Below are 26,315 nucleotides of genomic sequence, written 5' to 3'. Positions count from 1 at the left end.
TATATATTATATCAAATTTATCTAAAATTACCCAAATAACAACTCCTTATATTCTTGTCCACAAACCATCTTGTAGCGTCGTCAATATCCCCGTATGCGAAACGATGCAATATGTTCCTTTGATCACTGAATTATTTTACATGTAATTTTTTCAAATCCCCTTACGAGACAGAAAGCTGTCTGTCTTTCCTTGGACTAGGTAAAGAACCTGAACTATTCTTCTTAGTGGGTGAGACTGGTAATCCTGAAGATCCGTTCTTTGACTCCAAATGATGTGGCGAGATTGGATGATCTTTGTTGTTTTTGATACCATTCGGAGGGGAAGTATTCGTTTCGACAGCTAAACCTCTTTCTTTTGCTCTTGATGCTGATTTAGGTTGTCTTGTGGTATAATTTCCAGAAGAAGATGTATGAGTATGCGATGGTTTCGGCGTTAGATTGTTCGTATTTGAGGTTGTCGACGTAGTCGCTAAGGATAAATTATCTGAAGAAGGTAATGAATGTAAATCTGATGAATCCAAATCATCATTTGATAATTCAGAGGCGGAGTCGTCATTGGCTGATGTAAATCATAAAGTCAATCTCGTTAGTCGGCACCACACTGTATTTTCCATTGCATGCATGTATGTGAAGGAATTGAAAGGTAAAGAGAGAATTTTGGACACCGTAAACACTTACATGGATCTAAAGCTCTACCTTTCAAACCTAACATAATATCAGTACCGCCAGCTTGATATAACATTGAATTTCTTTTCCTTTTTATTGTTTCTTCCATATCTTCAATTTCTTCTGATTTATTTTCTCTTATTCTCAGCATATTATTATTATTATTATTATTATTTCGATTACTGGAATATGAATGTAAATGTGAATTTGAGATATTGGAATTGATTGAATTAGTTTCGTTTTCATCAATCAATAATTCTTCTTTTATAGAATTTTGATCTTCTCCTTCAACTAACACAGATTGATTTTCTTCAATTGGATCATCATCAAAGATTTTACCAAAGTTTGACACTAACTCAGAAAATATTCCTGCAGGTATACCTAAAGTAGGTGAAAATACTATACCAATATTTCTTAAAGTCATTTTATTTAAACTTGAATTTTTAACAATCAAAATTAGATGTGCTGTTAATGATCTCAATAAAGCATAATTTGGTGGGGGTAATTCTGAAACCAATCTAGATAGTTCAATCACTCTAGCTGATGATTCGATTAGATCTATTTCAAGCATAAAAATATCTGATTAATCCTTATCCTTGCAGTATTTCGTTATGGTAATAGTAAAACCCTTACTCACCCATAACAGCCAAAAATCTAGTATGCAATTCCCTCGTAAGTAAACTAGTAGGTAATTCTCTTAAGAAAGTTTTGAGCAGCCCAGCTATAGCATGTGGATCCCAATGTTCATCTACAGCTAATAAGTTGACATCGCCTTCAGCATCAAAACGATCTTTCAATCCTTTTATGACAGCTGAACTACCACTTAATCTATATATTCCTTCTTCTTGTTCAGCTTTTTTAGCTTCTAACCATTCTATACATCTAAATACTATAGCTGGTAAATTAGCTACTGAAGCTACAGCAATAGATTCTGTAAGTGGAACAGCAAAAACAGGTCTTGATATCTTTTCAGGTGTTTTATTCCCACCAAATCCCCAAAATCCTCTACTTTTAGCTTTTCTTTCTCTTTCTTTTTCAGCACTGATATTTGCATTCATTCCAGGTGGTGCATTCAAACCTTGATTAGATAAACTGGTTAGGTAAGCAGGTGAATATGATGGTCGACCAGGCATCATACTTTGTCTTTTATTTGCTCGAGGTGTAGGATCGGAATTTGTAGGTGGGGAAGAAGATAACATATCAGTTGAAGGACTGGTTACCATCGTTGTAGGTGCGCTGCCGTGAGATGAGCTTGATTGATGGGATGGTTTGACGGGTTGCGATATGATAGATCGAGAATCTTGTGTAGGTGTTTGAGGTAATCCAGACGATTGAGTTGATATAGATGGGTTTGAACCTTGAGAAGAGGTTGATTGGCTACTATGTATAGCTTTTTGAGATTCTATCGAATTAATCAAGCTTGGCGATGGAGCTCCTGAGAACTTTGATTCGGACCCTAAACTCGACATTGGTTGTGCTGCTGTGACGACCACATCTTTACTGTTCTTTCGTAATTGACTTCGCTTTCTCATCAAGCCTGGACCAGAGGAGGACGCTGAAGTCGAAGGTGCAGTAGGCTGAGGTACCGCCGGCGGAGAGGGTTCAGGATCCACATATCTCACCAGCATTTCGATCCAGCTATCCCTCGCCATATCACTCTCAGCACATAGAACATGTCTATTGGTGGTCCCTCGTTTGGCTGTTTCTATGATTAGGAAAGCGTGTCGGAAGTTCCTTTCATCCGTAGATTCAGCTGGACGATTTTGCCGTCCTATCTGTGCATTGGTTATAATTATCGATCCAAGATGAGTGCCCCCACGCTATGGCAAGCTATCAGCTAAACATCCCATCACACCACTTGACTAAGATTTCACTTACCGATTCATAATATTCCATAACTGGTCCATCTAGCACAAAATACCTAGTCTTCCATCCACCGAAATTCTTTCCTTTCTTTGTGAGATATCCTTCTTTTCTGGCGGTTTCTGCTTTAGCTTTCACATGGTCACTGTTTAAGAAATTGCATAAATCTGATTTATCGCTAATCGGGGCAACGAGTAATGATTGAAGGTAAGCTTCCAAGGCATGTTTCCTTTGATCGATCTTGCTAGGTGCGAAATCTTTCCATGCCCTACCTTCAGGTAAGGGTGCTACCATTTGTTTCCATTCTTTCGTTCTTTTACCCGACTTCGCTTTGATATTTGTTTCTAGATCTAAGAAAGCGCTGAATAGTTTTGCTACATTCCACGTTATAGGTTGTGCATTAGGTGGACGAGCAGTAATTGCTACGATGAAACATAAGACATCTCTCCCACTACTATTGGGGAAGACTGTACTATTTGGGATGGTGATTCGTGAATATGAAAGTAAAGCTGGTGTCATGCGCGGACGTGGTGAACGATTCTCGCTTATTGATGGTCTTGACGTACTAGGTTCAGGTTGAACTTGAGGTTCTAAAGAAGGTCGAGGGGTAGTGTCATGGGATTTTCGAGGTTGTGAGGAATCGAACGATGCTCGTACTGGTTCTTCTAAAGACATGGTAGCGGACATTGAATCAGTTAATGACTGAACAGGTGATTTGGTAATTTCTCTATCTGGTGGAGGCGATTTTACACTAGATGAACGGGGTGGTGGTCTTTCAGGTATAGATGACAGCTGTTCCGCTGGTCTTGGTTTTTCCGATGTTTCAGTTGTAGCTGCTAATGCTCTGGAAGATGGTGGTGGTACAACTCCAATCTCTTCTCGACCACTTACACTAGGACTTGCTGAATATTGTGAAGCTGGACTGAGAGTATTGAAACTATTACTTGGTGGCATTCCTGGTATGGTATGCTGAATATCTCTAGGTGAATCAGCTAGAGTCATAAATGTACTAACTTCAGGTGGAAACGTCATTTTACTTTCTCTTCTCATCTTTTTATCCGGTATCGGTGAAGGTAGAAGACCGGAAGGAGTTTGCTGTTGAGCAGGTGAAGAAGGCGCTGAGTTATCTGGAATACTATTTTGTCTTACTGAAGCTTTAGTTGGTGTATCATCGCGATCAGAATTATGTCTTCTAATTTGAGGATGTTCAGCTTTTAATCCTAATCCGATAGCGCTTGAACTGTTTGGTATCCGTTTACTATTCCCATTAACAGCTTCTAATCCAGCATTTGATAACTTCTCATTGGCTTTCTCTCTATCTTGCCGTAGTCTATCATTATCAGATGCTAAATTGGCACACTGGGTACGCTGTTTCTCTATCAACTTCCATAATTGTGTATTTTGCGCTTGCTAAAGATAACAATATCACATATGCGTGATTAGCATAACAACTAAGGGGATCAGAATCAGCTATAATTGATGCACCTACTAAGTTATTCCTCTCAGATAGCATACTTTCTAATGCTTTTCTAACATCTCCACCATTGGATCTTATAACAGCTTCAATATCTATTGTACCAGACGATCCTGCTCTAGGTGAAGCACGAGGACTTGAAGGTTGACCTGTTTGTGGTGAACCATGTGGAGAAGGCCTTGATCTGGAGCTTGAACTTTTAGGCGAAACATTAGGATAAGATGACATCGGGGCGTTCAGACGATTCGGTATAGTAGATGGAGACATTTTGCTGGAGAGGTTAATTCGTTATTCCGTTGACACTCAAAAAAGCTGTATTACATCCACATGTCAGTCAGATGTCGAAGCGAGATCTAGTAGATATAGCTTACCTATTATCCATTCTCTATCACCAATTTTATGCAAGATAAAGTGCGTTGGTGAACTTGAGGTGCAGCGATGTCTAGTTTTTCTCCGTTCTGAAAATGCACAAAGGAAGTTTATCTTGTATCAGGTAGTGCAGCAGGATTCTATATAGCTAGGAGTTCTGAGGGAATTGAGGTAGCGGACTATAGCTTATAAACAGCAGAACCGATGAAGGTGTACCGCTGAACAAGGCAGAGAATTTTTCACTGGGTTTCTAGAAGGTATGCAAGGAGAATGGTTGATTATTGTTGTTATGCAAATCCTCGGATGTTGTTTTGGTATTGACAAAAGGGTGAAGGAGGAGGCCCAAGCGTGATATTAGATACCGTTGAAAATGGTGAACCGCCTTCGCATGACAATGTATGGGTTTGGCTTTTCTCCTATCCAGGTTATCCTATCAGTATACAGTGACGCCGATGGTAGTTGAGAGGCTCTATTCTAATGTAGAAACATGAATAGATAATCTTATGGCTATCATCCAACGTCTGATCTCTGTAATGCAATCAGGCAATGAATAACAAGACATCAAACGCGTATCGCTCAAAAGGTGGAGAGCCACGTGGCGGTCAAAGGTATAAATAAACCTAAATTCGGTAAATAACGTAACTGTTTCCACTATACCCTGATAACGAAGTTTTGATCGCCCAAAAAAATGAAACAACGCTATTTTTCATTGAACAAAACAAACATCCTTTTCTTCATCATTATTCGATATTGTTGTTCTGAGAAGGTCTCAATATGATGCATACTAAGCATAGGCCTCATCTAGCAAAAGATATGCCCTGTATGAACTTACGCTCGGGTTTGAACCGAGGACTTCCTGAACTTTCCTGCTTTAACATGCTTATTTCAGCATAAAGAGGGTCAGAATCAGGCTAGCTGAAACCACTGCTACACGCAAGCATTTCTACGTCGAGCTATAGGCCGAAATAATAGTGGTGGGATAGTATCAGATAGCGACGAGATTCGAGAGTCTATTCGACGGAGCTTTGATGAGGTTCGGATTGATGATTATCGCGGTTATCATGGTTGCTGTCAAATTACGTCATACTAACCGTTTCATGTTCTCCACAAGTTCATTTTATCGCAAAGTTCATCAACAATCATTTTCTTAGTATCCTCAAAACCGCATCCCATCGTTCTAATCATATTTATCTTGAAGATCGATAACAGTATAAAACCCATTTCACCACCATGTCATTTGACTACGTTAGGAAGATAGTTTCTGGCAATAAGGCTAGATTTATAGATCCCGACAATGCGGTAAACTTGGACTTGGTTTATGGTATGTGAATTCACCTTGGTTTCCTTAAGTATTTGGGCTGACTGCCCTATATAGTTACGGACAGGATCATCATGTAAGGCTATGATATCTTCAATTTACATTACCTTTTGATCACCTAGCTCATATTATCCTTTATAGCATGGGCTACCCAGCTGTCGGTGTAGCGGGATTGTACAGAAATAGAAGACGTGATGTTCTAAAATTCATCAATTCCAGACACGGTGAGAAATGGTGGATATGGAACTTGTGAGTTGATGTCTGCTTTCCACTTGATGAGCTTTGTGTCTGACTCTATAATCTATCATCTCGGTGCAGATGTCCTCTGTATGAAAATGCGTATTCACCTGAGAGTATGCATGGACGAGTGTCAAGATATCCTTTCCCAGATCATCATCCTCCACCTCTCCCACTTTTGCCTCTTGCTGTAAGGGAAATGACAGCTTGGCTTGAAGGAGATTCGGAACGAGTAGCAATCATACACTGTAAAGCTGGAAAAGTGAGTCACATGTATCTCATATGCTCTACCTTATTGCCTTTAGCTAACCAGACCGATATGTATAGGGCCGTTCTGGTACACTTTTATGTTCTTACCTCTTATCCTTGCCTGATCTACCTCCAATACCACAACTTGACAGATCATACACCCATAAAGAGCTAAAGCAACGGTTGGAAGCTCGAGAGAAAGGGAAAACTGATTCGGTCAATTCCACTCCACCTGAAGAGGATAGAGAAGGATGGGTATATGTTGCTTCAGGAAGAGATGTAACAGGGGTACAAATGACAGAAACGGAGAGTCAAACAGATTTAGGTAGAGCAATTACACCTGCGCATTCAGAAAGAATCAACGTAGCGCCGGTTACAAGATCAACAAATTCATCTACAACAACTTTATCAAATCCTTCTCCAACACCTTCGATCAACATCCAGGTTGATACTAATCCACCTTATCCAATCGATATTGGAGATGAAGGTAAACCAGGTGAAGAAGGTCAAGAAGATAGAAAAGATGGTAGAGTTGACGAAGTTTTCAAATTGCATTCAAGTAGAAGGATGAAACCTACTAGTACAGGTAGAGGTGTTTCTATACCTAGTCGTAAGTTGCTATAAGCGATAAATTGAGGTGTCTTTGTCCGCTAATATTGTTTGAAGAGCGACGGTGGTGTAGATATATCCATTTACTGTTTAACAATCAAGCTCCACCAGCATACACATCACCTAAATCCGCTCGAGTTCGCCTAGTCTCCATCACTCTTCTTCTTCATCCGCCATCAGGCTGGCAGAAACCATTAGCATCCCTTGTGATTGGCGGTTCTGGCGGAACAGGTCAAGGTAAAGCGTGGGCATCAGTAGCTAGATACGATGATGAATATGTAGAAGAGCTCAAGACCAGAGGAGGTACGGGAGAAGGTGTAGGGGGTCAGATCACTTGGGGTGGTGTAGGCGGAGAAGGTCATTTTGATACCCATAAAATGTTTAGAAGTTGTGGAAAAATGGTGGCTTCAGCTGTAGATGACGACACTAAGTTAGCGTTGCCGGAGGACCATGAAGTGAGTGTTGAAACCATCCTTTCATCAGTAGCATGGCTGATCATCTTATAGGACTATGTTGTGCATCATTTGACCCCCTCGCATCAATCTCTCATCCTTGACCGTTCAAGAGAATTCAGGATGAAATTCCATCTTGCATCTGTACCACTTGGTTGGGCATGGCTGATTCCAGCATTCCATTTACCTGAACCTCCAGCCAAATCAACTGCGGAACCACCTCAAATGAGGACTCATACATTGCACTTCCCAACATCTCAAATAGACTTCCCTTTAGGTCCTGGTCAAGCTATACATAGAATTTTAATCAAATTGGAGGAAGTACCAGAAGAAGATAGAGAAGAAACTGCTAAATTGATGAGTGATGAAGAAGAGAGAAGGGAAGGTGTTGATGATAATAAGGGCGAAAAAGTTGTTGAGGATGGTGAATAGATAACTTGATACTTTTTGTTATATACAATCGCAATCAAGTTTCATGAATTGTGCCACGGCCATGTTACTTATATCCTACTGAGAATCTCACGGGACAGCAAATTCCAGTTGTTCTGGAATAGCAAAAAAGGTACGATGAATCTAGTTGGACAGGGCAATGAATGTACTAGTACGCCACCATTAACTTTGTATCCGTTGGAATGGGCGCTAAATTCACGTCATCAATCATCTTTTTCTCTTCACCATGCTTTTCAAGGATCAAGATGACGAAGCAGAAAAGAAAATGCTTGTTACAGTTATTTTTCTATTGCCTATGCCTCTAGCCCGAACAAATAGGAGAAGAATGAGGTTTTTACACATGCCGTTCGAGTTACTGGTATCTGCCCGTAAAGGATTAACATTTTAAAGTGACGACGCTTTGTTCGCTCAACGATCCAAGCCAGGAGCAGATTGATTGACGGACATGTGCGATTACAAAGCGAACAAAGCTGATTTGATGGTGCATGATTGATCTCAACATCATACATAAAAAGTGAAACAAGAGGGCATCATACCGTGTAAACGATTATGCCTGAATTATGGGAAATGTTATGATTGATGGTCCGGCCGATGTATCCTTGTTTCTTGTATGGGATAAGAATTAATATAACCCGAAGTGGTTATTTGGATACAAACGATTTCTAATTTTTGACTTTGATTCGGAAAAAGATGAAAAGGAGATGATTACAGGATCAGGGTAAATTTTAAATTACAGTAGTGTATGTAATCAGTTACAAAGTTACAAAGGAGTGTTTAATCTGTTTTTAAAGGATTGGTTCAACACTTCGGTAAGCAAGGAGAGACATACAAAAAGTGTTGGAGAAAATACGGGGTATCAAGGGGGCTCAAAACGAATTACGCTAAGCTATTTTGGGGAAAAGACGGGGTACTTCGGTTTTGCATAAAAAAGGAAAGTTTTGAGATGGTGTTAAGGGTAGGAGACCCCGATTGTTGATCGGTTTAATGAGTGCGGGGTTGAAAGGGACGTTTTACGATTATTTAATTCTGTGTGTCTCTCGCTTTCTCTGTCTTTATCCCCAAAGTTTTCAGTTCTCATGTATCATATCAGAGAAACGACAATCCATCTGTCTACCTAACTCTTGTAAAAGATTCCCTCTTCTTTTGTACTGCAATTATATTAGTAACAGCATCTCTTTTCTCGCCTTCCTTCCCGTTATCTCTCTTAAACATCATCTTTCTCGTAAAACATCTTCGTAATCCTTTTTTGCCTTGTTCATTGTTATTATCCTGAATCGTAAAAGAGACTCACAGACCGGGGCCAAAATAACCAATTTTAGCGTAGACGCATTTCCCACTCTCACAAGATACTCCTTTTTCCCCGCGTCAAAGAGAAAAACAATAATTACTGTAAATCAATCAACCCAAAGCTGTACCATCGTCCATACCGTAGCTTGTACTTTTATCGCCATCGTCACCAAAACAAAATTTCATCTCAACCTTATTAATCATCGTCAACCATTCATTACACGTTCATTCTCGACTTATCAATATCTCGATCAACACTTAGCGATATCACTCTCGTACACTCGAATAAATAATACATCTCATAGATTTTGAGGACAGAGAACAAGATTATACAACGCTTAGTCTCCAATTACAGGGTAATATCCATCAATCAGAGATTTAAACACGTTTGAATAGAAATTTTAGCTCAAAGGAATTGTGTTAATTGTCTATTCATCAGGGTGAGTGGCCAACACATCTTCATACCATCATCGTCTTCACTCCGGTCTATTGGAGCTTTGTCCTTTGTTTTACCCCTCCGTCAACATCAAGCACTTTGTCATACACGTTGATCGAAGTCGCCGATGAACCCGGTTGATCTTGATTATAACATTTCCTCGCGAGTCGTTTCAAGTATACAACCCGGCAGGCATGGTTATACTCGCCTCCTGGGTTTACCCAATTTTTGAATATCTCACCTCCTGCCCTCAATATTGCCGAAAGGCAAGCCCGTACATCGTTGTGCGAAGATCATAAATAGATAAATAGGAAGCTGATCTTTCTACTTCTCTTCTTCTCTTCTCATCTCCATATCGGTCATCTCCGGTCCTTTTTTTGGACTTCATAATCCTGTCTATGTTTATTGCTATACCACAGATCCACCCAAATTCACACAGATAAGATGACTACAGTAAAGACGGAGGGATTCAAGTGAGTTGTGCTCTCTTCAAAATAGCATATCTCTCTTGATCCCGCTCACAAAATAATAATCTTATTAGCATCCCCGGAATAGATAACAATAATAACAGACCAGCAATGCACCGACCGTTTTCAGATGGCTCCATGACGGTCGAAACCAACTTTCTCGCTTCGTTAATGTCTGGAAGTCCCCATCAAATGCCCATGAATATGACTTCTCCTTATTCCTTCTCTTCATCCTTACCAACCCAGACTCATACATTCGACTACAGTATGAATTCACCCCTGTCAACTAGTGCCGATCGATTCCATCCTTCGGCTATGTTCACAGCGATGAAGTTTGGCACACATGATAATCCAGAACCACCGATAAATTTTGGCATAAATGAAGACGCAGATGAACGATCTCGCTCACTGTCCTCTACCCGCTCATCTCAAGTTGGCAAAGCCCCTTCGTCTCGCTCGCGAACAGCTCGAAAGTCAATGAATGACGCTAGACCCCCTCCCGGTTCCATTCAACCAAGAGGTAGATCAACGATGCCCGGACGAGCTCAATCTTTCTCTGGACCTGCTCAAGGTAGAGCAACTAGTCAAAATGGTGGAAAACCAATGGGGTTAGGTATTGGATTAGATACTCACGTAGAGGGGGAACAAACCGACTCAATCTCTCCGCCAGATTTCGGTCTTAATGGCACTTTTGGTATATCGATCCCAAGACCTGAAGTAGATTCCATCTCTTGGGGTAGTGGGAGTGTTCCTTCTATGATTCCTGGCAGTCTTGGAAGTTTTGGTGAAACCATAGATGAAGCTATAATCGATAGTCCAGTCACTCCAGCTAAGCCTCTACAGGCTTTGACTGAAGAGTCTTACAAGAAACAACGTAGAAGAGAGTGTCATAACCAAGTGGAGAAACGAAGGAGAGAGCATATCAACGCCAAGATTGAAGAGCTTAGTCAGCTGTTACCTCCCATGTACAACTTACCTGATAACGATGAAGTTATTGAAGATGAAGAGGAAGAAGAAACCAAACCTTTGACCGGTAAAAAGAAGGTAAGCTTGCCGATTACTTAGTGGAGTCTTGTGCTTTTGCTGATATTGTGTATGGATGTGCAGAAAACCAAACGTGCTGGATCTACAACTACTAAAGCGCAAAAAGATGCGGTTCAATGTAAAGGGAGAATCCTGAGCCAAAGTGTCCAATATATTCGGTGAGTAACCCCTGACATAGGAAAATGGCCATAACTGATCTGGCAATCTAGTGATCTTAAACATGTCACCGATTTACAATCCGGTAGAATCGCTCAGCTCGAAGCAATGTTGATGAGCTACGGTGTCAATCCTGCTATTCAGCCGCCTCCGATTACGGACAATCAATCATCCCTGTTTTGGATGAGTAACGATGCCTTGACTGCAAACCAAATGGTTCAACAACCCAACTTTGATTTAAGTGGGGCTCACAATTTAGAGGTAATGAGACCTTCACCTGAGCCTGAAAAACCATTTTCTTTCGACCATATGACAATCGACACTAAGAGTTGGGAAAACACCGTTAATGGAAACAACCATATCCACGGTACAGCACACGACGTTTTGATGTCATTCGAGCCATCGCCTAACACAGCATCCACCTCTTCCATTAACAATCTCCGACGATCAAGTGAATCTGTTTCATCGTCAGCAAGCTTTGATAGGGAAAATACTGAAGGTGGTGACATGCATTCACCCCTTTCAATGAACTTGTCTATTTCCGATCTAAGGGGGAGACACAGAGATAAGACAGTTAGAAAGGACAGTCAAGCTGAATTACAGATGAGTATGAGTGCTTTACTTGCTGGAGGAAGAGAAGAACTCGATGGAGGAATGAGATGGTAAGATGTAACCTGTAAAGTAAGAAGATCTGTATGTTTGCAGATGAAAATCTAAGTAATCTTTTGTTGAAGTTTTAATGAATCTAGACGTTGTAGATCTATTTTTGTACGATTAATTGAGTTGTATTTCTTCGTAGCTTTTTGATATAATATTCTGAATTGGTTTCTTTACCTAATAATGGACAGGTCTCCGATAATTTCACCCCTCCTTGCCGATTATTTGTAGATATACATGCTTTCTGTGATTCTTTGTTTTTGACACTTATAGGTAGATTGAGAGTTGTTTTCCATATATGATATACGATAATATGTACGTTTTACAGATGGAAGAAATGCAATAATACATGCTAGGACTGTTGCTGAACGGAATCAAACCTAACGAGATTCAACCTGTCTTGACATTTGCATCCAGCGCGACGAGTGGAGATTATCAATCACTCGGTATCCATATTATAATTATGTGAGGATTATAACAAAGGGCTTTTGCATACCTTTCTTCCGCTTAAATATATATATTTTCTGCATCGCTTCGATCGCAAGCACACTGGCACCCATAAATCTCACTATCGAGCAACTTGCGAAACCGTCATCTTCGACCACCATGTCAGCTTTACATTCAGCTGTAAGTCATATCACCACTTCAAAGTTGAACACCTAATGTGGATGACCAAGTCAATCTACTGATCAGCGTCTTCCGTTATCTAGGTGACATCAATCACTCATAATATACCATCTTTCCTACGTCAACCAGCAGAAGCACTGATAGGGGAACAATGTTATGATGTTTTAGTGTATAATTTCGATATAACAAATGTAGAATGTTTGAAATACGCTTTATCAAAAGGTTTAGGATTAGGTATTGTATTGGGTGGTAGTATAGTCAAAATACCACAAATCTTGAAAATCGTCGGTTCAGGTTCTGCAAGAGGTCTATCACTTTCTGCTTATGTACGTGTTCTTGTCTATCTATTGCTCAATTGTCATCGCTATGGATCTCCTTAAAGGATTAGACTGATTTTCCTATACTACAGATCTTGGAGACTGCTTCTTACGCTATCAATTTAGCTTATTCATCGAGAAACAAATTCCCATTTTCAACTTATGGAGAAAATTTCTTCTTGACAATTCAAAATGTTATAATCACTTTATTGATTCTATTCTTCTCTGCACCAAAAGGTGCATCCTCAAGTGGTTTAGGTGGTCCATTGACTGGTAAACAAAAGTCGAATTCATCAGGTAGTTTAAGTAAAGTCATCACCGGTTTAGTCATTACTTTTGTTTCTGGTATTGTACTTTGGTCCGAAAATCTTTGTCCTCCTTCGATGCGTGAGTTCGACATCTTGCCTACCCAGCCAAGAAACTCCATTCTCTTGATAGGAAATAAGTCGAGGCTAACGGGTCTGTTTGATAATTGTCAGTCGCTTTACTCCAAGCTGCAACATTACCATTATCATTAATTTCGAAAGCTCCACAAATCTTATCAAATCATTCAAACAAATCAACTGGTAATTTAAGTGCATTTGCAGTATTTAATGCTTTATTAGGGTGTTTAGCAAGATTATTCACAACAAAACAAGAAGTCAATGATCCTTTAATATTTTGGGGTTTCGCAGGTGCAGCTATTCTGAATGCTGTTTTAGCTTTACAAATGATCTTTTACTGGAATAATACTCATACTGTTGATGACACAAGATTACCAAATAGAAGATATAGTGCAGAAGAAAAAGGTTCACTCAATAATCAATCACCAGAAAAATTCTCTGCTGTTGATTTAGGTGCCACTACTGGTGGTTCGGGTGTAGGTAAAAGATGGGCCAGAAAGATTGATTAGTAGGTATCGCGACCTAGAAAGATTGGGGATGCGCCATAGTCAAAAGTATGTATAAGATCGTTGATATGTCGTGTAAATGGATTTGATATTTATCTCCTTCAGTCCTCCACTCGTTATACTGAAGCTTAAAAAGCTGGACCGTGCACGTAAGTCGCAGCTACACAAATGAACAGCTGAAATGGAGGTCTCCTTCCTTGCTTTTCCTCTCGATTCTGCTCATTCTCCAGTATTTCTAAGTCTTGGCATCTGGCTGATTCGTTGGTGTGCTGTTCGAACTTGGCAAGAATCTGTGATCCCTGCTTCCCGATCAAACTGATCTTACTGTTCGCTCAAAGAGGCCCTGACTCACAAAGAAAACTTGAAGCAACACTGATATTCTTTCCTATTCAGAACAACATCAACATATACGAGGTTGTCCAGCTCTCGAGAGACAAAACGACCGCCATACTAAGCCCATTTTGACCAACCAATACTCAGATATAGATCCAACTCGAAATACCCTTTCCTCTCAAATCACCAACCTCCTTTACCGGTTCCCATTAAGATGAATAAGGCGAACTCGATGCGATTATCTGGTACTACTGAAGATCAAAACATGGTAAACATCTTCAATGTGCTTTCTAGGGATGAAGAGAAATACAGTCCACTACCAACTGAAGGATTTGAGAAAGGATGGAGACAACCTAAATTTATACCTACTCAAGCATATGATAGAGCATTAGCGAAAGAAAGGATGTTGATACCTAGACTGGGCGGTAGATCAAAAAGAGCTCAATTAGGTTCAATCGAAGAAAGTTGGGGTAATGATAAACCTAAATCTCAACATAAGCAACAAGATAGATCTATCTCATGGGCAAATATCGACGGAAAAGAGGAAAAACAAGAACAAGAACAATTTGAAGAGAGAAAAGGAATGTTTGAATTAGATGAAGATCCACCTTCAAGAAATGTTAGTCCGTTCAGGGAAGAAGAGTTAGAGGAAGAAGAAGACGATGCTCAAGAACCATTCAGTGGTGAAGGTATTCAACGATGGGAAGAAAGAGAATTTGAAAGGAAGAAACAAGAATTTCTGATTCAAGCGAGAAGAGGAACCAAGTATGATGGAGGAAGAAATTCGGAAGATGAATATGGGAAGAAGGGAAATAGAAGAACAGCATATCATCAAGATATACCAGACACGGTCTCGAGAAGAACAAGGAATCATCTACATGCATTTGATTATGATCATCAAAGAACTCAAGATTTTTCAAGCTATTATGATGAAGCTTCTGAGATTCAAAATATGGAATCTATCTCGCAAATTTATTGTAAGAACGAGAAAGATTGCAGTAAGGATATAGAAGATAGCTACAATTCAAAAGCCAAGGATCCTGTCATTCGCGACTTTGCCGCAAGATCTGCCATTAGAGAAACCGATGTCCACGCAGGACGACAGTTTGCAAACGAAGGCGAAGAAGTGAGACATATCAAGGAGAAATCTCAAGCTTCTGGCAATTCGAAACTGGAACAACCTCCAGACCATCTTTATACACAAGCTGATGATTATAAAATCTGGCTGAAGAGACTGGAGAGAGGAAAGGTTAAAAGACGATGAGAAGACACATTTATACTATGTAAGGAATTTAGATTACTGTATATCCACTTGGGACGTCGAGAGATACCGATAAGCCTGTATGTATCTTTAATGAAATGTGATACGATGATTATTCTTTATAATTATGCCGTTGTTGAGATTGAATTGTACATGCAAAGTTTCGATAATTATACAAATCTATTTATCTATTCCGTGACTACATTCCGACTCCTTGAAATTCAATCCTCCCAGCTTTCCAACGTCCAGGTTAATCATACTATGATAAGCACAGGTCCTCACAGGTCCTCTTAATCTCTTTGGTTCTTGTCAAATACATATTATTACTTTACAACATAAAGCGCAATAGCGGCAAGCGCACTGCGAGCGAGAGCAACTGGGTTAGCAAATCAGGAAGAAAGAACAAATTCCAATATGATAGCACTAGTAACCAGCTTACGTCGATAAGATAGGCATCATGAGATCTAAAAAATACGATGGTTATGGTATTAGCTTTTATAATTTGTCCAGGGATCCACGGGGAGATTTCAACTCACACTGCAGTGCTAAGAAAGCGGCCAAAGTATCTGCAGTTCCTTCGGGATTGTATAATTGTGTGATGACCAGCTGATTAGTTGATGAAGGCGTACCACTCAATAGAATTGCCACAAAGGTCCGCACTATTTGTTTTGTAATGTAAGGTCAGCCATGTGCACCTCTACAATCCATATGGAAGGGACTGACTGAGTGGGACTATTGAACTTACTCTTGTCTTCTCTGGGGTATAGACTAGTATTGTCCCTTAGTGCTTCAACGAGGAAGCTATGGTTTATAGAACCTTCTTGTGAGTACAATACAACATTACCGTTGGGACAAGCTCATGTAATAACTTACACTCCGATAACTGGGATGATGATCACTAAACCCCGATATAATCAGCTCGAAGCCTCAAAATGGTATATCTTAGGTCAGAATAACTCACTCTTGAAAACAGTCATAGCCTGTGCACAGTAAATCAATGGTCAATTTGGAAGACTTTAGGCCAAGGAGAAGCAGGACAACTATACTGACGATGATGGCACCAAACGGAGTATCATTCCAATTTTTTGGGAATTTCAATCTACCAAAACTTGCGCCTAATAGGACCAAAGCACCGGGCACACAAACAGCACCTAAGAAAGTAGCTGTATCCATTATGAATGATAGTGGTGGTTCATCATTCGGTGCATTTGGTATTCTTGTTACAGACCATCCATCCACATTCACGAATAATGCTTTAATAGGTTGAATCACTGAACATACAACTCCAGCTATAATAGCTAGTAAGAAGGGACTGAAAAAAGGCTCGAGAATTTTCCAGATTCTTGAAGTTAATGATTTTTTAGGTGTGTTGGACAATGGTTCAGGTTCAATTGGATGGTGATAATTATTGAGTTCATTATTGTTTGATGAGCTGTGGTCTTTACAGGGTTCAGCTATACCACTCGCCTCAAATGGAGCTGTGGGCGGGATAGGTCGAGTTGTCTCCATCATGGAATGAAATGAAGATGCTCTAGATTTTTTCCTTGATATGGCTTCTCCTTGTGCTTGGTTCGTGTTTCTTGCTCTATACGTCAAATCCGAACCAAATTTATCTTCATTTTCAGCTTCATCATGATCGAAATTCTTTTCACTTCTTCCAGTACTTCCACCATATTCAGTTGAAGATTGGGTACCTGTACTACTGGAGCCTGTCGCGGTTGATGTTGGTAGATTAGTGGTACGGAAACCATCCTTTCTTTGGTATACTTGTTCTGCCTTTTCTTCATCATCTGCTTTCAGCTTTGATCGACGGAATATCTTTCTAAGCTTTTGCATCCGTTTAAGCCATCTTTGACGAATTGGCAATTGATCCGGTTGACTTAAATGTTCTTCTCGAAAATCCCAAGCGCAGACTTTGTGTAAACCAAGCGGGAAAAGGGCAACATTGATGACAAGAATGAAGACGCTATTTGAGATTGTATGTCAATTACAGTAAGACGGTTACGAGAAATCAATTTCCATGTAGCATGAGAAGCATCATAAACTTACGCAATATAAGCAACACCCAAATCTACATCAGTATCAGGGTTGAAAGGTGCACCTTTTGCCATCGTTTGAACTACAGCAGTTGGAACGTTACCTAGGAGCATAAATTGATGTTAGCGATTGGCCAGGTGATAAGACCACGACTATGATGAGGATTGTCATATCGGTCTATCAGTCTAACAAACTTACCCCAATTTGATAGAATTCCCATCTGAATCCGTGCAATGATCAGCATCTGATTGGGGTTATCTGATTTTACTCCAAAACTTGTAAACTCACAACTAAAATACCGTAATGAAAATCCTTTGGTACATAAAATAGCTCTCTGGTGATGAATGCAAATACCAATCCAATCAATTGATAGATTACAGCGATTAGTAACAGAGGTCCAAAAGCTTTGATATTATCAGGTGTAAAACTAGATACCATCGAGCTAAATATCAAAAAAGGTAGGGATATGTTCTACAGAGATAATATTAGTAATTTGGATAACACATGTATGTGGATCAAGCATCAAAACCACTATATACTCACCAAACTCAATATACTAACACCCTTCGCATTTACCGGTTTAAAACCCATTCTCTTAGTCAAGACCATCCCGAAACCTATACATATCATCATCTTGATTGTTGGCGCAAAAGCTAAATATGGAACGATATTGAGTCAGAAAAGCAGAAAAAGATTTCAACGTCAAATGAACACAATATCTTAATCTGTCAAGGCTGGTACAACTTTTACTCACCCTTATATACTATAGCGCCTGTTTCTGTAGTCATTGTCCATCCTATCCTTGTCCTTTCGCGCTGAAATGATATTAAAAGCTAAATGTTTTGTCGAAATTCTCCCAGTCGACCGATCAGATACACACAGGCTGTAACTTTCTGCTTGAATAATGCTTTGATGGCCGTAGATAATGGTTGGGTGATCTAGCGATGATGAATAAAGATTATGGGGAACTGTTGGTCAAGTGACCAGTAATCGGCGATAAAAAAGCTTTCAATATCTATCTTCCTGTCCCTCAAAGATTAACGATTCTTGGAATACAAAGCAGTATGCATATTGATGATTCATCTTCAACCGTTGCGACTCAAGTAAAAGTGGGTCTAGATAGTGGGTCTGCTATAAATAAATTATGGCTTTATCATGGGTTGGCTATTCGGAATGATATCGATGTTTTGGAAAAACTGATAATTTAGAATTGAAATTGGCGACGGTTTTTACCCTGAAACCATAACAATTCCCGAAAGATAACGTTTAAACAGATTGTAGCTTGCGCTTATTACCGTCCTTCACCGGGATTGTCCTACTTCTCAAAAGAGATTTAATCATTAATGCATACAATACAACCTTGAATTACAGACTATGATCTAATAAACTAATCACTATCAATAGACCAAATCTCATCATCCGTATCTTCTACTTCTTTATCCAAGAAATCTAAACAACCAGGTGAACATCCCATCCATTTTATAGGTAAATCTTTTGTATCGCAAATTTCCCTCCACTCTATCCTTTCTTCAGCTGGATGTAAGAAGATATGTCTACTTGGTCGATCATTAGTTCCTCCTGTTTCAATTTCTAAATGACGTGGGGATGGACAAGGATAATAATAAGGATTGAGAGATGCATCGTCCGGCTGAAGTGGTTTATGTGATCTTGGGAAGGGGTCAAATGAGGTATCGAGAGACCTACTACCACCTGATCTTCTAAGGTTTTTATATTTGGTACTAGCACTCCTTAATGCTTGTAAAACTCGTTTCAGATCATTTACCGAATAACTAGGTATTATGTCGTGCATAGTTTCTGGGTCGATAAGGGCATGTGGAATACCTTTTTGGGGGAAATCCCATTCATACATGTCTAGTAAAGGAGGTAGATCATTGGGTGGTCGAGGTGATAGTAGCTTATTCATACAAATTGTCGTCAATCGTGGTACAGGGTGGTCGTAATTTCGTTTAAGCTCTGAGAATCTCTCGTCAGACGATTGACGTTTTGGAAAATTATTGGAAGAGGCGGTAAAGGTGTCCAAGTTGAGATTCAGTATGGTAGAAGGTAGATCAGTCTTGATATCGGGAGTGAGATTAGCACGATATAGCAATGATAAGAATATACCAGTGAAAACACATACTAAATGATTTGTACCTATGTTCAGTTCCTTTAGATGCCTTAACTCCCCAACAGCAGCAGGTAATGCGGTCAATTTATTACCTCGCAGACTTAGCACCGTGAGGTTCGAGACTTCGAACAAAGCGGAAGGTAGACTGGTCAAACCTAAGGCATCAGTGTCCGATTCTGTCGAGAAAATTAAGAAGGATTTACCTTGTTAAGCAATTTTGCCCAGCGAATATAGCTATATCCATTGCTTTCCCCTGATTGAGATGGACAGCTCCGGTTTTACTTCTTCCAAAAGACCTTTTGCGACTTTCTCCAGGCGAAGGTGAGCCCAAACCTGAATATGGTGGTGTAGGTAGGCTTGGACTAGCCAAAAGAGCTCTTCTGCCGATGGGAGTCACAAAGGGACTTTGTTCATTGGCATCTTCACTCGCTTCGGTCGTGGTTGGTGAATTAGGAGACTGCACTATAGCACCAAGGCCACTTGGCGTTCGGTTGTAAGAATGGTTGAAATTGTTGAACATAGACGATGTAGCTGGGGCAGAGCTAGATCTTGTGAATGATCTACCATTCGCTGAGAAGGGATTTGTACCCGGAGAGAGCGATAAGTTGGTGGGATAACGAGGGTTCCTCAAGGGTGATTGAGGGCCGTGCGAGAGACGAGGTTTAGGAGAGGATGTATTAGGGAGAGTCACTAGATCACGAAGATCTGATATCTTTGTTGATAGCGATGTAAGACCAAGTCCACTAAGACAAAACGTGGTATCAGTATGAAGTTGCATAACAATAATGTTACTGGCAAATGAAATTACCGATCAGCGCACGAGATATGGTCAAGAACTCACGTTATGGATAGATTACCTTGCGCATCATCTACACACTTAGATATGATGTCTGTCATCCACTCGTCACTACCCACCTCTTGGGCTCTACTAGCAAAGGCATTATCAAATCCCAGCAAGTCGAGTGAAGTCGATAACTGTGAAGTTGTAGTGATAGAGGCTGAACTTGTCTTTCTAGAATGGCTGTATATAGGTGTCGGAAAGTTCGTTGGCATGCTGTCTTTGTAGAGCTTAGGCTTTGGCAATTTCTGAAGTGTAGATAACCCATTGTGTTCTTCTAGCGTAGCTGCGAATTGTAGAGGACGAGAAGGAAGCGAATCTGGAGGAATAAACGGTTTTGACGCGGCCGAAAATGGGTCAAGAACCATTGTATGAAGGACAAGAGACTTGTGAGGAGCTAATGCTCCGTCTCACTGATGGGAGAGAAACAGTATTGATCGATATGGGTACGAATAGACGAGATCGTGATATGTCGAAGAGCAGAATAATGGTTATGAGAAATAAATCAGCAAAATCAAAGGGGCGCGTGTGGTTTCTTGGAAGTTATGATGATGTATCCTGACAAATGAGAACATGAAATCACGTTGATCACGTGATATTTTTACATTGTTAATCATTCACGCTAATATCACAACCATGTGGGATGGCGTCCCTTTAATTCCCTATCATATTTGCTATACTTGCTGACGACACCATCTATCAGGCGATCTATTGCTGTTAGACGACGAGCAAATTGCGAATAATATGCTGGATTGTGTTGCATGAACGCAAATAACAACTCGTGATAGGTTGGCTTCCCTTACACACTCACATATTTCCATTGTTGGAGCCATAAAAACCAGCAGATCTGACTGCCGTAATAGCTTTAAATGTTATGGGAGGTGCGCCGGTAATGTCGTGTTCATAATTCAGCCGAACGAAAACAGCTGATACAGGACGGACATCACGGTTTACGAGGCCTGCCTGAGCAGATAGCAAACATACATGCTCCTTGTTCTCTCCATATTCACAACAGTGAATTCCTATGCTTAGAGCCATAGGCGGAATCTGCCTACATCACACCTAACAATCGGAATTCATATAAGTATGCACTGGTAGAAAGTAGAAAAGCATGTCGTGATTTTGCTAGCGATCGATCAAAACCTACAGATGATGGTATTATATGGACTGAAAGATGTTCTACGTTCTACTTGTCAATGCCCCTAGCTGCTGACTGAAGCAACTACACTATGCTGTCAAGTGAAACTAGGATAGCTTTCCAACACAAAGTTTGATATATGAATTGTTCTATGCAGGCTGTTTCATCTGCTGATAAAATGACGTGGTGTATATGCATGAGTGTGATACATATGTCTAGTACTTTTTCTGATTGTCATTCCGAAACGCTACAAAAGTGGGTGTGGACCACCTCCACTTCAGGGTAAAAGACTAAAAAGATGATGTTGACCCTGAATCTGGCAATTCGATACAGGAGGAATAAATGCAGGATTGCACGGGGCGTATTACCGTAACGTATTACGATTGTACTATGTACTTGGACTACCTTACTGGAGTGAACCAAAAATACAATTGTAAATACTACGTACAGTACGAGTACAGTACAAACCGAATCTCAATTTAACCGTACCTTTCCATTAAAACTACCGCTAAAACCACTACATACAACACACAACCGCTCACCATATTACCATTCATCTCTCATTCAACTATCCATTCCACTAACAACGTTATCATTATCATCACAACCATATATCATATCACATCCTCTCCCTATTGATCAACGCATATTTGCTCGCTCATCCATATAGCATATATGACCTACATTTAATCGATATCGCAAACATAGCGTCAACAAATTGTCAACATCTCAAAACACAAAGCAATCTGGTAAGCCTTCTCCACCTTAGTTTATGTTATCTTCCCTCTACTCGATACGGTCTCACATCTGAGTCATGCCGGTGGATGGTCCAACTTGACACAATGTCCATGTTATGCATGATCGAAAATAGCAAGGAAACATCATGAGCGACACACAGTGCAATGAAGAATCGCTTTCTGCTGCTGCACTGAACACAAGAATTTAACACAAAAGCTGACGATCATTATCACTCATGCAGTCTCCATCACTCGCTTCCAGACCCGGTATCACTCTGCGTATAATCAAAGTAATAAAACTACAGGTGAGTAAAGTGGGCTATTCTCTGCCTTTCATCATTATCATCTCATTCAGTATCCCATTGTCCTCCTTCGACCGGTTTGTGCGTATGAGCTTTCTTGCGCGTTTTCTCGCTTCTCCTCAATTCTTATCATACATCGACCTGCACATCATCACCTGAGCATTATACTAGTCATTGTATCCCATCTTCACTTCCCTTGTTATTGTTCACCTATTGCCGCTTCTTCCTACACTGGAGGCATAATCGGTGTCACGGTTTACTCTTGATGAGGATTGATTTCTTACCTCCACTTACTTCGGATGATCTTCGTTTTTTTTTTCTTTGTCCCTATTTTTTCTAATATGTGTTTCTATTTCGGCATTTACCGCTATTTTTACCTTTAGTTGGTCGTTGTGTTATCTTTTCATAATCTCTGTCTCACTTGATTCTGCGTTATCAATCAATTACAAGCTCTATGATCTCACTTCCTAGTCATCAATGCTTTAATCAATAATCCTATTGGGAGGATCAATTTTTTTCCTTGTCATGTTCACCCCTTTTCATCTTAATCACTACAGCAATTTTTTGCAAACTCAAGTCCCTTGTTTTCCCCGGTTACAGAGTACACTCTTGCTTTTATGATATTATGGAATACCCTGAATTCAATGGTCAGCTCCGACCCATTCCCACTATCGGTCCCTGAGCTACCACTTACCATTCTTCCTGCTCTTTACCCTTCTAATTATTTTACCATTTTTTTATCGGTCACCTTCATTTGGTGATATACGCACAAATACATGGACGTACGCATACTATATTTCCTTGTCATAGACCTCTTTGACATCCATATGCCATATTTGGCCATACTTGATGAACCATCTTCGCCCTTTGCGTTGTTCCATGACGCTGCGAAGCCTAATGAACATGATGTTGGTCATGTCCAACTTGTTTTCAACCCCCTGTTAACGCCCTTCACGACTTGTCCAGTTTCGATTACCTTTTTTGCTCGGTGCATTGACTCCTTTCTACCACATATGTGTGCCTACCATTGCATTATATCCCCCTTCTACGTAATTTGCTTGATCCTCTCTATAGCGTCTGACTTTTCAAAAAATGGGTTTTGACAAGATTACATAATGGTGTGAGATCAGCTTATAATGCGGGGCACCCATGTTCATCTTGGCTTTTCTTTTTTCTACTTCTGTCGTTTCAGTTATCCCGACCCTGCGGCTCTCTCTCTGCTTCGCTTTCTTGATCCCTTTCATTTCGTTTTTGTGTCTGTATATTTATCGTCGATTAGGATTGTCAAAGGACAATCTCATCTTTACATAGTACCTTTCATTACCCTTCGGCCTTTCCTTTCAGTGTGCTATCAAGATCGAGTTATGCTTTTAACGTATCCCGCTTTGTGAAGATCTCATGCCTTGTTCGCTACATCCTTTATGGTTTCCGCCCCTCGATGAATCACCGGCTTTACCTCTCATTCTAGCACAAATGCGAATGCTTATATCCTCAAATTAGGTGAAGCGAATCACACAAAGCTCAAAAGATGTCATCCTCAGTGGTACTCTCACCTCAGTCAAGCGTACTGCCGCCTATCACTGAGCCTTCATCCAATACCTCAAGACCTCAACGCACTACTCGCACTACCATCAACTATTCGGAACGCGTTCCAGAAAGTTCGTCAACATCGCCCGATTCCACCACACCAACTCGCTCAGCAGCTATTATCACTCGTTCCAGAAGAAGCATGTCCAGCTCATTATCCCTAGCAGACCGGTCTCCCGATAAAAGGTCGATATCAAGCTTCAAGAACAGAAAGCAATCACCGCTCTTCCACGATGAAGCCAATGTGATTCCTCGCGAAGCTGCTCTCGGACTGGTGCTTGGTGAAGAGGCTAGTACAGAAGATGAATCCCCGGTGGAAGCCAAGGCATCACTCGGAGAAGAGGGTGAAGACGAGGTGGACATGGACGATATAGAAGACGAAGACTTTCAACCCACACATCATCAAGATGTCGAGCCTGTAAATAAAGAACCATCAAAACTTGATCAGAACTCTTCTCATACCTCTACAGTCCCAGCCAGTACTCGCATCACCCGACAAAGGACAATATCCCCAGAGAAGAAGTCAATTGATGAGATCGCCAAAAAGAACGTCATTCGACTAGTCTTCGCCACGAAGAGAAAAGCTGAAGATGAAACTGAGCAGACCGACCAAGAAGATCTGTCAGGGGAGGTTGTAGCAAACGCCGAATTATCAACCAAAGAAGGACCGCTCAAAAGTCAGGCTATCTTGGAAGAGACCAAAGAGGATACTCGTAAAAGAATGCCAAGGAAAAAGAGAAAGTGGCTCAAGAAGGGCGAAGGTGAGCGGATCTTTATGCTTTTTTTCTGGTCACTCGCCGCATACTCACGATCTTTCTTGTCACGACAGTCGATCCGGATGACCCTGTGGCCGTAGCTCGACAAAAAGAAAGGCACAGACTGATCGACGAGTGAGTGTTCCCGTTTCAGCCAATTTGGAAAATTCACAATCTGACATGAACGCGTGGTTCAGGGCGATCGAGGACCTCAACAAGCAAGAATCATTGCTTTTATCGAATTCCCATCCGCAATTATTAATGTTATGGGAAGAGCTGGAGCGGAGAAAAGAATTACAGTTGTCTTGGCTCAAAGCTCGAAACGAGTAAGCATGAAAAGTCCGCACATATCCTCAAGTCTGACCAAGCTATTTGCAGAGCGACAATCGGTGACTTATCGCGACTGAGAGATCACGAAAAGGCAACCGTTACTTCGGACTTCATAGTGAGTAATTCGCCCTTATGCTAAAAGCTGTCATCTGACAACCTTTCTCAGATAAAGCGGGAAGAGCTAGTTAATACGATAGTGCGAGAAAACCGACATAAAGCGGCACGGGTCTTAGCGGAACGAATAACCTTCAGACGGCTACCAAATAGTCGACCGTCCCTTCGTGGGGGACGTGGTGGCGGAGGTTGGCCTGTCGCGACGACGTCCCTTCTCTCTGAAGGCTCGCAAAAGCTCATTTCTGTCACTGGCGATGCGAATTCACCCTTGCGCCGAGATATCTCTCGACAGATTCAGGCACTCGATTATGCTCAAGCTAAAGCTGATCTTGAAAAGCTCAATTCGGTCAAACCAAAACGTCAACATCCATCATCAACACCCCCTGTAGCACGATCCAGAGCTTCCAGTTCACAGCAAGCAAAACAGACTACTCAAGGTCAACGACGCAAAAGCGGCGATTCACCGGATCTCGAACGTACCTTCTCTCAGTCATTCTACCCACTTGAAGTAGTACCTACGCCCAAGACGTACGAGGGGTATGCTCCCGACGGCACCGTTGTGGTCTCGAGTCACCCACCCATCGGAGAGAAGAGACCCTCTTCAAAGGAAGAGTCCAAATCTCATGGAAAACGTCCCGGGGAACAGTCTAATACACAGCAGCCTAAAAGATTACCTAGGTATGAACCTCCTCCTTTGATAGTCCCTCCTAAATCGGTCATCTATAGAAATACCAATCCTACACATGGAAGATTACCGTCTGTTTCACCTTTTTTGACTTCATCAACAGCCAAGCCCCCTCCCGCCGTCCAGTATCACCCAAATCCCCAACTGAACGGACCTCGTCCGGATTCGCGTGCACCATATAACAATAAACCTACATATTATACTCCTCCATATGGCTATCCATCAAGAATCTAGATAATTCCTCAGAAAGTGTATGAAATGTCTATTTGACCAGCTCGAAGCTCCTATATAAATCATACAATCAACCTTTTAACAACTGACATAACCTTAAAATCGCTAAGGATGAATAGTTGTAGTCAACCAATTTCACCACCTCCTTGACATTGTCAATTTATACAAGTATAGATACCTCATAGTAGCTCATCAACGTACTCATATGTCGCCTGTAATCTAGATCGCATCATGACAATCATATGCATGCATGACCTGTATCGAACATTGCT

At 40.8% G+C, this 26,315-nt stretch overlaps 8 protein-coding genes across 8 annotated transcripts; 5 read left to right on the top strand and 3 right to left on the bottom strand.

The window, feature by feature from the left end:
* Positions 1–161: 161 nt before the first annotated feature.
* L201_001566 (uncharacterized protein) lies at positions 162–4,270 on the bottom strand (the record flags this gene model as incomplete). Its single annotated transcript, XM_066217355.1, has 5 exons — positions 162–559; positions 679–1,224; positions 1,304–2,486; positions 2,545–3,939; positions 4,019–4,270. 5 exons carry the CDS (start codon positions 4,268–4,270, stop codon positions 162–164), a joined length of 3,774 nt encoding a protein of 1,257 aa, XP_066073452.1.
* Positions 4,271–5,602: 1,332 nt separating this feature from the next.
* Positions 5,603–7,669, top strand: L201_001565 (uncharacterized protein; the record flags this gene model as incomplete). The annotated part of the gene is made up of 7 exons (XM_066217354.1): positions 5,603–5,693; positions 5,748–5,766; positions 5,832–5,939; positions 6,009–6,189; positions 6,255–6,786; positions 6,843–7,240; positions 7,292–7,669. The coding sequence occupies 7 exons, from the start codon at positions 5,603–5,605 to the stop codon at positions 7,667–7,669; spliced, it is 1,707 nt and encodes a 568-aa protein (XP_066073451.1).
* Positions 7,670–9,854: 2,185 nt separating this feature from the next.
* On the top strand, positions 9,855–11,743 carry L201_001564 (uncharacterized protein; the record flags this gene model as incomplete). The annotated part of the gene is made up of 4 exons (XM_066217353.1): positions 9,855–9,883; positions 9,952–10,921; positions 10,985–11,079; positions 11,131–11,743. 4 exons carry the CDS (start codon positions 9,855–9,857, stop codon positions 11,741–11,743), a joined length of 1,707 nt encoding a protein of 568 aa, XP_066073450.1.
* A 597-nt stretch (positions 11,744–12,340) lies between these two features.
* Positions 12,341–13,570, top strand: L201_001563 (uncharacterized protein; the record flags this gene model as incomplete). Its single annotated transcript, XM_066217352.1, has 4 exons — positions 12,341–12,361; positions 12,445–12,687; positions 12,771–13,065; positions 13,158–13,570. The coding sequence occupies 4 exons, from the start codon at positions 12,341–12,343 to the stop codon at positions 13,568–13,570; spliced, it is 972 nt and encodes a 323-aa protein (XP_066073449.1).
* A 544-nt stretch (positions 13,571–14,114) lies between these two features.
* Positions 14,115–15,164, top strand: L201_001562 (uncharacterized protein; the record flags this gene model as incomplete). The annotated part of the gene is made up of 1 exon (XM_066217351.1): positions 14,115–15,164. The coding sequence occupies one exon, from the start codon at positions 14,115–14,117 to the stop codon at positions 15,162–15,164; it is 1,050 nt and encodes a 349-aa protein (XP_066073448.1).
* Positions 15,165–15,484: 320 nt separating this feature from the next.
* On the bottom strand, positions 15,485–17,986 carry L201_001561 (uncharacterized protein; the record flags this gene model as incomplete). Its single annotated transcript, XM_066217350.1, has 12 exons — positions 15,485–15,521; positions 15,601–15,625; positions 15,698–15,820; positions 15,907–15,962; positions 16,035–16,059; positions 16,123–16,141; positions 16,212–17,127; positions 17,211–17,301; positions 17,397–17,418; positions 17,487–17,669; positions 17,742–17,851; positions 17,953–17,986. 12 exons carry the CDS (start codon positions 17,984–17,986, stop codon positions 15,485–15,487), a joined length of 1,641 nt encoding a protein of 546 aa, XP_066073447.1.
* A 599-nt stretch (positions 17,987–18,585) lies between these two features.
* L201_001560 (uncharacterized protein) lies at positions 18,586–20,532 on the bottom strand (the record flags this gene model as incomplete). The annotated part of the gene is made up of 4 exons (XM_066217349.1): positions 18,586–19,272; positions 19,339–19,471; positions 19,530–20,069; positions 20,168–20,532. 4 exons carry the CDS (start codon positions 20,530–20,532, stop codon positions 18,586–18,588), a joined length of 1,725 nt encoding a protein of 574 aa, XP_066073446.1.
* A 3,337-nt stretch (positions 20,533–23,869) lies between these two features.
* On the top strand, positions 23,870–26,046 carry L201_001559 (uncharacterized protein; the record flags this gene model as incomplete). Its single annotated transcript, XM_066217348.1, has 5 exons — positions 23,870–24,689; positions 24,758–24,818; positions 24,881–25,009; positions 25,062–25,128; positions 25,180–26,046. 5 exons carry the CDS (start codon positions 23,870–23,872, stop codon positions 26,044–26,046), a joined length of 1,944 nt encoding a protein of 647 aa, XP_066073445.1.
* Positions 26,047–26,315: the final 269 nt, after the last annotated feature.

Source organism: Kwoniella dendrophila, chromosome 2 (genome assembly GCF_036810415.1).
Source record: "Kwoniella dendrophila CBS 6074 chromosome 2, complete sequence".
Lineage (NCBI taxonomy): Eukaryota > Fungi > Basidiomycota > Tremellomycetes > Tremellales > Cryptococcaceae > Kwoniella > Kwoniella dendrophila.
The sequence above is the reverse complement of the archived record's forward strand: the minus strand, read 5'-3'. Positions and strand labels throughout refer to the sequence as shown.